This window comes from Trematomus bernacchii, unplaced genomic scaffold, assembly GCF_902827165.1.
Source record: "Trematomus bernacchii unplaced genomic scaffold, fTreBer1.1, whole genome shotgun sequence".
Classification (NCBI taxonomy): domain Eukaryota; kingdom Metazoa; phylum Chordata; class Actinopteri; order Perciformes; family Nototheniidae; genus Trematomus; species Trematomus bernacchii.
Genome location: NW_022987582.1, coordinates 3,283,728 through 3,299,130, shown reverse-complemented (window position 1 = coordinate 3,299,130; position 15,403 = coordinate 3,283,728). Strand labels below are relative to the sequence as shown.

Genomic DNA, 15,403 nt, shown 5'->3' with positions numbered 1-15,403 from the left:
CGTTAAATGGGTATGACACATTAATAGGTTTTTAAATATTAAGAAGCCCTGAGACACAGTTTCGTGAAAAAACACCCCACTGCCCCCTGTACAGGGGGCTCTAGGGCTTAACAGGTTTTAACTGATGATCAACAATGTTTTAAATGATCACTTCTGTGATACTGGTAAGGGAAGCACGGAAGCCTTTTGATTACTATAAATCCTTTCACCCTTATTTAAAACACTATTGATCATCATTCAATCCGGACCCTGACCCTGAACGGTGTTTTGAAGTTAATGCTCTTTTATCAACCATATAACATTGAATTACCTCCAGTTGGAGCTCTTTAGTTACTACGTAAATGTAACTGGAGGTTTATGTAACACATGTGATCATTTAAATATATATATCAAGACAAAATCATTTAGGGAAATAAAGCAGTTCACAACAGATTACAGAAAACACCCATGCACACTAAGCAAGACAAATAAGCAAAACGGAGGAGTGCCCTAGGTAGCACCATAGACTGTGTATATATAAATGGACGTAGGGTCCGTGACGTCACCCATAGGATTCTGCAGAGTTGCCGAGAAGCCCTTAGTAGGCGGAGTCGGCCACTAACGGCTCGACAGTGACGTCAGAGTCTAACTCCCGCCTGCTCCAAATAAGGGCAAAGAGGCGGAGCTGAGGCGGGACCTGCTGCCTCCGAGCTGGAAGTAACAGAGCTAGCTCAAGCTAAGAAGCTAAGCTAACATGCTCCCCATCTGCACACTGCCGTCACATTTTACGTTTCTAAGGTAAGCGGACATGAAACTATTCAGCAAAACTATAAATAATAATCTAAGTTATTGAGTTTTTAGCATAATACTTCAGAATCTTAAAATCCCTTAACGTTTGTATGCAATGTGCTAAATGCAACACTGGAATCAAGCAAATTATTAATATGTTTGCATGACATTAGTTATTTATATTTTGCTATCACTTAATTATATGTTTAATACATTTAAGTCAAGCTAAGGTACATGTGATGGTAGCTAGTTAGTGCTCTTACCTGTGAGGCTTCCTCCAAACAGCATTATAAACAGACTGTACCATTAAAACTATAAGTACCAGTTCTAGATCCTTGACTTTAGACAAACAATTCAAAAGACAAAATGTATTTAAAGACCAATCTTTATTTGAATGTGCCTCTTAACCTGAGATATTAGTTATACAGTAATAGTATTGACAATCTAAAAAAACTGAGCAACTCAACAGTCAACTTTATATTTCTTATTGTCTAAAGCATTTATTATTTTCATTTTCCCCTCTCATATTCAGTGTGGATGGATTGAGACAGCGTGGTGTCCAGAGAGCTGCAGAGACTTCAGGGAGAAACCTCCGTGTGATGGACGTCCTGTCTGTTGGTTTGGCCGGAGAGGACTGAGGGTCTTTCCTCAGCGAGGAGGACCAGGTCTGATGGAGGAGCCCATGCTGGGCATAGCTGATACCAACTGCACAGGCCTAGTCTGTCACTTTATTTGACTAAATGTGTTTACTTATACATTTAATAGGTTTACACCTTCTGTCCATATGTGCTTTTTTATTTAAAACATGTTTGATTAACTTTTGGTTCACATTTCAATAAATTGAATTTGTATTTGCACTCCTTTTGTCCATTATTCTTACTGAAAATGTTAGATTACACATTCACATCTGACTGAAGATTGGCCCCATTTATTTGCGTTGCAAACTCTGTGGTACAAGGTACATGTTGTGAAGCTCATAAAGTGAGGCAAATAGAATTAATCAGCTGATGGAGTGTAGATGTGGAAATAGGTGCATTCGATCAGCTGACTGTGTTTTCACAATAAAAGTAGTTTCTTAGTGAATGTCCTGTACTGGTCTTAAAATCTCATAAAGTCAGCTTTTAATGTTCCTCTTGGATGTTCTTCTTGACCCTCAGAGAAGGAGAAAATGTTGAGTCGTGTCTTTCAGGCATGTCCTTTCCTAACATAAAATTACAGGAAACATAAAACATATTATTATTGTGTTATTTATGAAAGCGGTGTGTTTGTGTTTAGGGGCTGTAGATATAATTATTTTATATGTTTTGTATGTTTTTGTTTTTTTTTAACAGTGAGCTACAAAGACAATCAGATTATGAATGAACAGTATGAAATGCATCAACATTGAAATATATTTTATTATCAAAATAATATTGAACTGTTATCAAAACGTAGTGCAACTGTAGAAGCTTGCTCTGTTGTCTCACTGAAAGAATCACTTTTACCACGTTTTTTTACAGACAATATTGAGAGATAAATAGTAGCAGTTCTCACTATGTGTTAAATAGCTTTGCTTTCAATACATTAAATTAGAAAGCTGACAAAGTCATATTGCTTGTTAACATCTAAATGTTACCTTTTGCATGGAAAAACCCTCAACTTCACTGATGTGTAGGTGATCTAGTATTTAGTATTGTTTAATGGAATGTATATCAGTGTATTAAAGTCAATACTTCATTTATTTAAACCAATATCTTTCTTGATTCTTTGTACAGTATGAAAAAAGAGTATTTGTACCTGTGCTGAAGTTCACTGCTGTGAGGAGTCCAGTTCTGTCTCTCACTCTCTGGTCCAGCCTGTCTGCATCACCTGGACACTTTAAACAAACAGATATATATGTAAAGTACCATGTGTACAAACAATATAACTTATTCTCTTCTGTTGAACATGTTGGATTGTGTATTCCCCGAGTCAGGGTCCTTTTTATTTTACTGTAACTTTGGAAGTTGTGTTACCAATGCTTACTATTTATTTGATACCAATTTGGTAATGCAATTAATAAAAACAACAAGGTTTGGGTTCGTTCTTCAGATGACTGTGACGTTAACGTGTAAGCTCAATAATGAACTCCAGCTCAACCAACCATATTGTAATATCGAAGTAATCACCTTGAAATATGACATTAATAATTGTAATATACACACATCTTATTGTGAGGTTGATTTCACATACACTACTTCGACATTAGCTTGTCTACATACTCGAGCATAGCCAATTTAAATTAACCTTAGCGATGCATACAGTTACTACCTACATAATAACATATCTCTCTAAGTTACAAGGATGACCTTATTTTATCAACCTCAAACAGAAGCCGTTTGTTCTACAGTATTATCCCACTTAACGCTTAACACTTGTCTATTTCGTTTTAACCTTTATATATACGGTCTATGGTTTTAACTTGGAGGCTACGATTAGCATCGTTAGCACCGATGTAGCTACCACACGCTTACACGCTAACACATTCATTACGTAGCTGATTAAAATCATAAACACATAAATAAAGTACTCGAATTTCACTTACCGCAAAACCGCATTCATGCACCGTCTGTTTTAACCGCAGAGCGAGTCACAATAGTCCGATATATAAGCATGAAGAACAAACAAACACGGCCGGGGTCAAGTTGTGTTCCCTGGATGAACTGAGCAGGCAGAGTCCCTGTAGCTTCTAGAGATGGGCGAGTCCTGATTCATCCGGATCATTAACCCGGATCCTAGAAATGAGCTGGTCGTGACGAGTCTCCCCTCTCCATTAACCCGAGTCCTTGAGTCCCACACTTGGTGTGACATACAAATTAAAACTATAAATTGCGTCACTCGCTACTCTCTTTATAACATGTAAAATCACATTACAACGTACCCCAGTCCATCTACCTACCCTTTAGCAAGTAGGATAGCTGCCAGAAGTGATCGTTTGGCTCAGGGGAGGGGACGCGGATCAGTGAAACTTCCTGCAGACTCGTGGGGACTCAGAGGAGCCGACGGCTCCTAACCGTAATAGCATAGCAGATCCAGAGATCCATACTCGTCATGTGCACGAGCATAGCCCCTCCTCCAGCACCCGGCTCCCGCGCTATATTATGCACGAGTCAACAGCAGACTCGCAGATTCTCAGATTCGCAAATCCTGACTCGCTGTGCAAAACACAGCAGACTCGTGCGGACTCAGAGCCGTAGCCATATAGCAGCAGATCCAGAGATCCAGCAGACTCGTCGTCATGCACGAGTCAACAGCAGACTCGGATTCGCAAATCCTGACTCACTGTGCGCAACACACAGCAGAGCAGACTCGTGCGGACTGAGAGCCGTATATAGCAGCAGATCCAGAGATCCAGCAGACTCGTCCTCATGCACGAGTCAACAGCAGACTCAGATTTGCCAAATCGCAAAATAACCCTTTTTTTTGTGATCAACATTTTTTATTAAAGCAAAATACACTGTGTAGCGGAGGTTAATATAACGTCAGTTTAATAGATAGATAGATAGATAGATAGATAGATAGATAGATAGATAGATAGATAGATAGATAGATAGATAGATAGATAGATAGATAGATAGATAGATAGATAGATAGATAGATAGATAGATAGTACTTTATTGATCCCAAATTGGGAAATTGTTGTTGTTACAGCAGCATAAAAGGCATTTTACAATAAAACAAAACTACAAAATATACAAGAATAGAAATAAAAATAAAATATAAAATATAAAATATACATGTCGAAATAGAAAATATACATGCAGATATTATATATATATATATATATACAAATATATATATATATATTCAAAATATATGGAATAATAATATGCTCGTGAAATGCAACAACTTTTCGGTTTCACCGATAGGATTTCTACGGTCTTGGTGATGCTGACTCATATGACTCAAATGACTCGTATGATCCGGATCTCTTCAATGACTGACTCAGAAGACCCTGAGTCTGTAAAAGGATCCGGATTTGCCATCTCTAGTAGCTTCACGGAGCAGGGAGCAGGCAGCTAGCAGAGAGACAAGAAGCTAACAGCAGCAGTGACTTGACAGAGCTGTCACTCAATGTGACCACGCCCTAATTTATGCAAAAACTTTAAGACCTAATATAAATAAAAGGGTCGCGTTAGAAAACAATTCACTCACAGATTCATAATCATGAAGGTGGAATCTAACTATATCTATAATAATATTTATTGGATCCATGGGTAGAAACATGTTTGTTTAGGCTGTAAAATTGGGCATTTTAACATGGGGGTCTATGGAAATTGCTCCTTTCTGCAGTCAGCGCCAATCGGCCAATATATGAACTGCAGTTTGTGGCACTTCCGTATTGGCGTCCCGGCTCTTCCCCAGAGTTTGCTGCTTGGGTAGCACACAATGAACAGCTGGGTGCTTGGTGACTTCAAACTCAGTAGGGACAACTTGTGGGCAGGTGCAGCATAGCAGGAGTGGAATAAGAGGAAAAGTTAATAGGTAACACAGATATGAATCAGGTGATATGCAGAGGACGCAAACTAGGAGGATAGAGCAGCTGTCTCCATGACAGAGTCTGGTGCTGCAAGAGAAATATGCAGCGCCTTTTTTGACCAAAGCAGAACATTTAGTCAGAGGCCTCCTGTTATCTAGCATCTAACAGCATTATCTGCACACAATCTGCAATCTCTTACACCCTCTCGCTTTGTATTATCCTCCTATTACCAAAGAACTGCTGTTGATCTTAGTCTTGATTTCATTTCCTGCTGTGTGGGTGTGTGTGTGTGTGTGTGTGTGTGTGTGTGTGTGTGTGTGTGTGTGTGTGTGTGTGTGTGTGTGTGTGTTAGATTAGATACATATTCCAACATTTCCCGGTCAAAGAATGTAGATGTACCACAGAAAAGTTATAAAACAGTGTCGTTGAAATTCCTCATGTTTATTTTAAAACAGCAAAGCAACCCCGCACCCACATAAACAGGTGACATTGTGGAGAATGATCATGGACCACATTTTATGAAGAAATTACACAGAATTGTAAAATGTACACTTAATATATATTATTTTTATGGTATACAAAAACACACTAATGGCGCGTTTCCACTACACGGCCTCGCTCGGCCTCGCTCGGTATGGCTAGGCCTCGTTAGGACTGGCTCACTTTATGGCGCATTTCCATTACAGTTTAGGAACTGGGGTAGTATCTATAGTAACGCAGTGTAGGCGGAGCCGTGACGTCATCTTCAATGAGAACCCCAGAAAAACAACACAGCCGTTAGCTGTTAGCACTCAGAGCTCACAGCTCCTCATATATGTTCAGAAACTAGACAAAAGTTAAACAAGTACACACCACAGACTGCCTGTGTCATGGCGAATACAGTCGCTGCTTTATTTATGTCTGTATAGGCCGTTGTTGTGAGTGTGGACGGTCGGAGCATATACTGCGTTAGCTTAGCCAATCTCCATTTAGAAAACACGCATTTTAAAAGGTTTTTCGCCTGCCGTCTGTCTGCAGACTTAAGCATTAATTCATGGTTTTTACTAACCGGTATCAGTATGTTGTTACTTCGGCATCATTTTGAAACGTGTATTACAATTAAATCACGGTCAAATATGTCCATCTTGTTGTAGTTGTAGCCCCCTTGCCAGCGATTCTCTCTCTAGTTTAGCATACTCAGCCCGACTCAGCCTCGTTGTCTCTGGCCCTAGACCCACGATTTTATGAGGCCAGAAAAACTGTGAATTAGGACCCGCCGGCCGGTACTAGGCCAAGTGGAAACGCAACCAAAGACGGGCCGCTGACGTCACAGCCCTCTTAAACCGTGCTCCGCGCTGTAGTGGAAACGCGCCATTATATGGTTGTAATAACTCCATCCGATTCTTAAGATTTTCTAACAACTAAAGATAGTTAAAAAAAATCACACAATAAGCTTAAAAATGTTCAAAGAGTTATAAAGTCTTACCTATGCAAACGACGTACATAGACATTTAGTTTAGATAATCTGTGGTGTTTATAAAACTCATATTTTCCTGACATTGTTTTGTTAAGCTTTGGCAGTACAGGTATATTATTATTATTATAATTATTAAACACAAAACAACTCTACAACTGTACTATAAACATATGAATAATGCCTGATATAAAATCATTTGTTTGTTTGTTTGTAGCCTTTATTTAACCAGGTTAAAAAATCCCATTGAGATCAACGATCTCTTTTTCAAGGGAGACCTGCGGTACATTAGTTACACATAAAAACAAACAGAAAACAAAAGGACATCACAACATAATTACAGGGGTATACATTAGCAACCTATTTACATTGACAGGTATCCAATAACATTTCATCCAGCCGTGCTTTTGGTGACTATCTATAAACCTTTTTTTTATGTATTCAAAGTTCATTTGAATGCATTGATGTTATTCTCTCTTAAGTGAATGTGTTTTCATATTGTTTATTGACTTTCCATGTATAAGGTTTAATAGCAGGTCTCGACCTTTTGTTTGTCTTCTATCAGCACTCTTCCGATGATCTGGAACTCCAGCTCGTTCCAGTTGAGCACGTTCCCTGGGGGGAAGTTTAGATGATGCACGTAGTTCTGGATCTCGCAGGGGGAGAGGACGTGGTCCCACATGTGGACATCAGACATCATGCCAACAAAAGAGTGAGCAATGTCAAACCCTCCACCATGGGAATCCTGGTCCTGTGAAATGAAAAAAATGTAAGCCAACAGCTTTGTTCTGCAATGCTAGGTTTTTATGATGTATTCTGTATAGTTTAAACAGATACAACACATCACAAGATAGGGATGAGTTGACATCTGTGGGAATGTATTTGCTGACCTTCGAGTTAGATGAGAAAAGCTTTATTAACCTATTGTATGACTATGGTGTTATTCCTCTTATATAACTCTCTGCAAAAAAAGCTAGTCAGCACATTTCCCATAATGCAGAAACATTCCTGTGCTTTAAACTTTACCTGGCCTAAAACAATTATAATGGGCCCACTGATGCTGGATCCAGCGCTCATGAATCTCCTAGATGAGGGCTGTCCGTCTAACCACATCTGAAACAGTCCAGATCCAGAGTCCCAGGTGGAACAAAGTGAGTGCCAAGTATTCAGTTTGTAGTCCTGCCCTATGAAGTCCATGTGTGTATTCCTGATCCACATTCTAAACTCATCAGTTGCAGCTATCTTAAAAATTGCAAAATCATTGTCAGCGGAAGGTGTGGACAAAGAGAAAAGGGTGATGTCTCTACGGAGATCTGAAAAGGACCTGTAGGCAAAACAAAGACATCATCACACATGATGATTCCCATCAGAGACACAGTATGTTCCTTTCGTTGTCATTTCATATTGAACACTACCTGAAACAGAGGGTTACAGCACTCAGAACCTGTCTTGATGTTGTCAGCCTCACATGAGCTGAGTTAGTTTCATGCAGGAAGGTAAACATTTGACCTGACAGATCTTTATAAAAGAGAGATATTTAAAATCAGTATATGAAAGTATGATCAGCAAAAAGACATTCAGTTGACAAATTGGATCTGAATGTTTCATAAAAAGATGTTTAGTGAAGTTGAAGCCAACAATCAAATCACTTGAGTAATGTTGAATTTGCGGGTTTTTTTTTATGACAAACGCATTAGATGTATTCCTATTGACCTACAGGTAAGTTACTCATATGATTGATATATGTTGCCTAATTGTTGCTATTCATATAAATCTTAAATGTGATTAATCCTAGTCAATTAGGAGATTAAATATTTTGTACATCCCCAAAAAGTAAGTAACAAAAAGTCTAAAGATAACAACTCCATCAAGATCCACTCGCATGTATCTTTCTTGTGATGTTTTACTTTGGTTTTCTCTTTTTTAAATGAAGATGAAATGTTCACCTTGAGGACTGGCAGCACAGGCTGTGAGCATCAGCAGTAGAAGATACAACGCCATCTAAGACAAAGACAAACAAAACAACATGCTGAAACTTAATGCAATAATAATAATGATAATTAAAGCTGCAAGCAGCGTTGAGCGGGTCTTCGACGCTCCGCAAACTGTTGTCCGCACGTCGAGGTGTGTGTGTAGGTGTCTCGAGGACTCGGCCGTTGGCAAACGTGGGAAGTTTCAGGCCGATCGGACAACGTACATACATACGTACGAGTTACAGCAGTATCATAAACATTGTGTTTGATGGCGAGTGATCTGTCGCCATGGCAACGGAATTTGATGACACCCCATAATACGCCTAGATGTGTTGAGGGATGCATCGTTATCAAACCTGTGAAGTTTTGGGCCGTTTGGAGCATGTTAACTCGAGTTATGAGAAAACCGTGTTTCATGGCGACCATTTTGTTACCATAGCAACGACATTTGATGAAATCTCAAAACTGACACATATATGTCTCGAGGGCTTGATGGTTAGCACACATGTGAAATTTGAACACTTTTTTACCATTTACACAGGAGTTATAGCAATATCGTGCTTAACGGCGAGGGATGCGTTGCCATGGCAACAGCTTTTGAGGAAAACTCACTATTGTCATATTGAGGTGTTGAGGGCCGGACCATTAACTGTCATCTGAAGTCTGGTGCAGTTTGGACCATTTTCCATCGAGTTATGACAACACTGTGTTTCATGGTGAGGGATTTGTCGCCATGGCAACGGCATATGATGACATCCCATAATCGGCGTAGAGCTGTTGAGGGCCAGACCATTAGCCATCATCTGAAGTGTGGTGCAGTTTGGATCATTTTCCATTGACTTAAGACAACATTGTGTTTTTTGGCGAGGGATGCGTTGCCATGGAAACGGCATATGATGACACCCCATAATGGACTTAGAGCTGTTGAGGGCCGGACCATTAGCCATCATATGAAGTATGGTGCTGTTTGGACGATTTTCCATTGAATTAAGACAACATCGTGTTTTATGGCGAGTGATTCGTTGCCATGGAAACGGCATACGATGAGATCTCAGATTTCACGTAGAGCTGTTGAGGCATGGACAAGTGATATAAAAGTGAAGGTTGGGGGACGATGGGACCGTGTCCATTGGAGTTACGGCGACACCGTGTTTTATGGCGAGGGATTCGTTGCCATGGTAACGCCATATTAAGTAACATCAAATTTGACGTAGAGCTGTTCAGGGCCGCAGTGTTAACCATCATGTGAAGTTTGGTGGCGTTGTGAGCATGTCAGTTTGAGTTATGACATCATTGTATTCCATGGCGAGGGATCGCCTAGCATCAAGCGAACGCGAACTTTGGCGCCAAATCCCGGCTACGCCGTGCGAAAGAAAAAAACTTCCGTGATAACTTTGAATTGCCCATGTCTCGAGACGCTACCCGACGAATTTCGAGTCATATGGATAAAGTCCCTGGGAGAAGATAGATTTCGTGCGGAGGACGAAAAACGCGATAAATCGCGTTTTTCCGACGCCAAATTCAAAATGGCCGACTTCCTGTACGTTATTTTATACCCCTCCAAGAGGCTTTTTTGTTCGTCTCTGCACCCTAGATATGCGTAGCGAGTTTCGTTCGTTTACGTGAAAGTTAAAGTGGGGGGCGTTTACGTTAAAAACGGAAGTGGGCGTGGCCTACGCAATTTTTTACGCAAAGTTCCGGAACCAATTACATATCGCAAGTTGCAACACTTCTGACGCGCGTGCAAAATTTGGTGAGTTTTCACATATGTTGCGGGGGTCAAAGGTTTATCGGTCGATGCGCGACCGATTTCAATAGGGTCTTCGCCGACCTAGGTCTCAGACCCTAATAATGATAATTCAATAATGTTTAAATTCTCTATTGTGCATTGTTTGTCATGCTTTGATCTTACCTTGAATCCTGTGTCAGAGTGATTTGTGCAACACCGTACTGACTTGTGAGTTTTATACTTTGTCTGCTTCCTTATGGTGGTTGTTAATTTCATGTTTTTTTCTTTCATCCTTCCTCGTTAGTAATTTATGGTGTTCATAAGGCATATTATACTAAAAAAATGTAAATTATAGTTTCCGTCCCAAAAGAAACCATTACTTATAGTGAAAACCACCCTTGAATGATGGGATAGTAGACTAAAAGATTGAAGAATCCAAACGATAACATATAATAAGTACCCTGTATCAAGATTGATGCAAAACAAGTGAATTATGACTTTTTCAGAGAGGTCTAGGGAAAAAAACCCACTTCTGGCGTCATTTGGGTGGATTTGCCATATCTCTGGAACCCATCGGTCGATTTTGATGATTGACACCACTTTTGAACCGGAGTTCCTAAATCCATCTAAACATGTGTTTTTGAAAAAGGCTTGTGAACAAAAATGTAATGGAGTTATAAAATGCTGGGTGAAAAACCCACAAAATAAGGATCAATATCTAGACGTAATAGTTGTAGTCACAAGCCATTCTCTTAAGGTCTGGGCCTTGAACTTTTGTATTAACATTGATTCTGGTAAGACCATGATATAATAATAAAATGTCAAAACTATACAATAAATGCAAGAAAAATTAAGATTATTAAATGATTTATGTCAGAATGACGGACAGGAGACAGGACTGCAGAATGTGCCATTTTTAATGAACTGTCAGGAAGAGCATCATACAAGTTGCAGCAAACATGGCAGACAAAAGGATATATCACAAATGTCATCTAGTTACAAATAACAATTTGCAGATTTAATAAGAAAAATTAAACACACACATTTAAGATGGTGGTCAGAAATTAGGTAATTGTGTTGATCAAGCTGATTAATGCCACTGTTCAGGTTTACAGGGTGTTTGAATTTCATACTCAAAAGAAAAAGCCTCGTAAGGAGTATGACATTTATATATTTGTTTGTATTTATTCTGTACATGAGCAAATAGTTTTTAGTTCTGTCAGCACTCTTCCGTAGGTTGTGTAGTCTAGCGCCTTCCAATTGAGCACATTACCCGGAGTGAAGTTTAGTTCATCCACATACTCCTGGATCTCACAGGCGGAGAGGGTGTAGTCCCACATGTGGACATCAGAGATCATGCCAACGAAAGACTGTGTTTTGTCAAATCCTCCACCATGGGAATCCTGCTCCTGTAAAATGATCAGACTGATAAGATAACAGCTTTGATAGAAAGTGCTTCTGTAGTGAGCTGTGAAAAAAACCTTTCCATGCAGTAAATGTTTTGTTTTACAATCAGTACCTCACAGAATAAATGAATCAGAATTTAACCAATCAAGAGACATTTCTGGAATTCTATCAACTATTTTACTTATAAATTAAACTTACCTGTCCAAGGACAATAGAAGGATTTCTGATTCTTGCTCCACCAACATATTTCCTAATGAAGGGCTTGTTGTCTAGCCACAGCTGTGCCACACCGGTCACAGAGTCCCATGTAGAACATATTGAGTGCCACGTGTTCACTTTGTAGTCCTCTCCCCCAAATGTTTCTTTTTGACCAAGGACATAGATTTGAATCCCATCAGCAGTAGGCTTGAATATGAGAAAAGCATTCGAATCAGAGGGTGCAGACAGAGAGAAAAGGCCGTGGTTCCTGTTGAGGTCTGTAATGGTCCTGCAGGAATTGAAAGACAAAAATTGAATACATTAATTTTCAGTTATACTCTATATAGATATGTTTATTGGCTTTACACTTTGCACACTACCTGAGACAGACAGTTATAGCTCCGAAATCCACTCTTTCTGGTGTCAGTTTCACATAAGCTGTGTTGCTTTCCTGAGGGAAGGTAAACATTTTACCGCAGAGATCTACAAAAACAAAAAATAAAGGTTAAATGTTTGTGAAAGTTTTACAATACAGAAATACATTATTGCGCACATGCTGTAGTGACCTAATAAATGGCCTACTGCTTGAAAAAAAGGTTTTGTGTGATAACAACCCCAATGTCCAGTTGGAATATTATAAAAGGTTTTTAAGGTTAATGTAATTTACAGTATGTTTACACACGCACACACACACACACACACACACACACACACACACACACACACACACACACACACACACACACACACACACACACACACACACACACACACACACACACATACAAACTACACTCCTTGATTGCATCTTGCCAAAAAAGTTTCAATGAGTTGAACAAAATCCTCCAATAAGGTTCAAACACTTAAACATTAATTTCCCGTTTCTTCCCGTTTTGCAAAAATATAATTGTTTCAGACTACTACTTTAAAATATACTGTGTACAGTACGTGATACCACTTTCAAATTCCCTTATGTAATACCTCTGTTAAATAAAGAATATATATTTTATTTGACCTTGAGTTATTGCAGCACATGCCGTCACCATCAGCAGGAGAAGCACAAATTCCATCTGAGAGAAATAAAAAGAGATGACAGAAAATGGTCGTTCACATGCACAAAATCAAATTCTATTGTGCTGCTATTAACTTGCATACTCTTCTGTAAAATACAAATGTGCTGCATATTGCATTAGATATCATGTTATGATCTTACCTTTAAGCTTATGTCAGGACGTTCTGAATCTGAGTGAGTTTTATACCCTCATTGCAACCTCATTCCTTTCGATATTGGATCTATTTGAAAAATTCTGCTTCCTTGTACACACCCCTCATAATAACACAATGAACAATCAATAAAGGTTCCCATTCACGAATACTTTAGAATTTTGGACACTCTTCATACTAGTGTGTGTGTGTGTGTGTATGTGTGTGTGTGTGTGTGTGTGTGTGTGTGTGTGTGTGTGTGTGTGTGTGTGTGTGTGTGTGTGTGTGTGTGTGTGTGTGTGTGTGTGTGTCTGTGTTTGTGTTTGTGTGTGCTAACTAGTGTTTTCATAGGCTTATAATCAGGGGTGCACATAACTGGTACGCAGGTACGCATGCGCGGCAACAATCTGAAATGCGTAACGTCACTTGTGTCACAACGCGCCTTTGCGTACCTGATAGGTCATCAAAACAAAACACATATTTCGCCTACACATGTTTCTTGTCAATACTCAGTGGAGTAAATTATTAGACATGTCCAAAAAAAACAAAGACATTAAGCAGCCACTTTGCCGTTTCGCTCCCTTGTTTGTTTGTTTGTTTGTTTGTAGCCTTTATTTATCCAGGTTAAAAATCCCATTGAGATCAACGATCTCTTTTACAAGGGAGACCTGCTAAAATCTTCAGACTTTCTATGACTGATTGAACTGGGTGCTGGCCGTGCCGCGCAGGACATAACCGACGGACCTGTGAAGCTTCACAGGAGGCAGAGGCTTAGATCACTGGACGACAGAGTTGGTCGCCGTGTGCACAGACGGAGCTGCTGTTAACGTCGGTGTGTACAACAGAATTGTACCAAAACTACGTCAACTGGCTGCGGTGGGAGACTCCCCTGTGCACATTCTGTGCCCCGCGCACACACTGGAGAACTGCGCAAAATCAGCTGATCACAACGTTCACGCTCTGTGGTCAAGCTGCTGCAGTTTTATTTACAACAAAGTGGAGTAAAACACACAGCTGCAAACTTACTCAGGCTGTTAATGGAAGAGTTTGAAATCAGACAGAGGTGGAAGAAGTGTTACTCAAGTAAAATTAGAAAAGTATTATCATCAAAATCTAGTTAAAGTAGCGACAGTAAAAGTAGTCATTTTGCAGATTGGTCCATTTCATAATAATGTATATGATATGTTTTATAATTATTGATCATTAAAGTGTTTAAAAATTAGTTTGAATGACTTTGTATACTGCAGGGTAGCTTGTGGATTTACTCCAGGTGGAACTAAAGTCTGATTTAACACTTGATTATATTTTCACATCATTCATCCACATCTGTAAAGTAACTAAAGGTATTAAATAAATGTAGTGGAAGAAAAGTACATGATTTACCTCTGAACTGTAGTGGAGTAGAAGTACAAAGTAGCATAAAATAGAAATACTCAAGTAAACTACAAGTATCTTAAATTGTACCTAAGTACAGTACTTGAATAAGTGTACTTTGTTACTTCCCACCTCTGAAATCAGATATGACTTCAAGTCATGTGATAATTTCTTAGTATTTGATCCTTCAACTTGGCCTCAGGAAATGCAAGGACTTCACAGTTTTGGCAACAAGTTTTGGAGAAAGCAAATCGGAGGCTTACAAAGAGACAGGGAGGTGCATCTTCATCATCTTCATCATCTAGCATGCAAGAAGTGTAAATAGAGGACAGTGAAGGAGACACTGAGGAGGACAGTGAGGAAGACTGCACTTATTAACACCACGCTTCATGTGGGGTGAGTACCAAACGCTGTCTCCTGGTACTCATCTGAGTAACTCACTCAAAAAGTTATGTGCACACCTGCTTATAATGTACATGAAGTGACTTTAGGCTGAAGAAGACAGATGAAATGTATGAAATCGAGCCTTTGTGGCACCTCAGGGAATGAGAGCTGGATTGGGCCTCTGAAACATGCTTAAGATTAAAAGAAAAGTGGCAAGGCTTGTTGAGCTGCTACCAAGGGCCTAAGATTTTACAGGGAACCCCTAGTTTACAATAAAATGCTATTAACACTTCAACAGCATGCAATGCAGTGACACAAAGCAGCGTAATTGGCTCTATATTTGCATTGGATATCATGTTGTGATCTTACCTTTTCAATATGTCTGTGTCATGATGATTTGCACAACAGTGAATAGG

General features: G+C 39.4%; 2 protein-coding genes across 2 annotated transcripts; both read right to left on the bottom strand.

Annotated features, from left to right (window-relative positions):
• Positions 1 to 7,141: 7,141 nt before the first annotated feature.
• LOC117480249 (C-reactive protein-like) lies at positions 7,142 to 8,219 on the bottom strand. The gene is made up of 3 exons (XM_034127507.1): positions 8,135 to 8,219; positions 7,746 to 8,043; positions 7,142 to 7,470 (listed from the first exon to the last, which is right to left on the bottom strand). Exons 2-3 carry the CDS (start codon positions 7,935 to 7,937, stop codon positions 7,246 to 7,248), a joined length of 417 nt encoding a protein of 138 aa, XP_033983398.1. The 5' UTR covers positions 7,938 to 8,043; positions 8,135 to 8,219; the 3' UTR covers positions 7,142 to 7,245.
• Positions 8,220 to 11,320: 3,101 nt separating this feature from the next.
• LOC117480244 (C-reactive protein-like) lies at positions 11,321 to 13,448 on the bottom strand. The gene is made up of 5 exons (XM_034127501.1): positions 13,240 to 13,448; positions 13,042 to 13,096; positions 12,407 to 12,509; positions 12,027 to 12,315; positions 11,321 to 11,830 (listed from the first exon to the last, which is right to left on the bottom strand). The coding sequence occupies exons 2-5, from the start codon at positions 13,094 to 13,096 to the stop codon at positions 11,606 to 11,608; spliced, it is 672 nt and encodes a 223-aa protein (XP_033983392.1). The 5' UTR covers positions 13,240 to 13,448; the 3' UTR covers positions 11,321 to 11,605.
• Between the last annotated feature and the right edge of the window lie 1,955 nt (positions 13,449 to 15,403).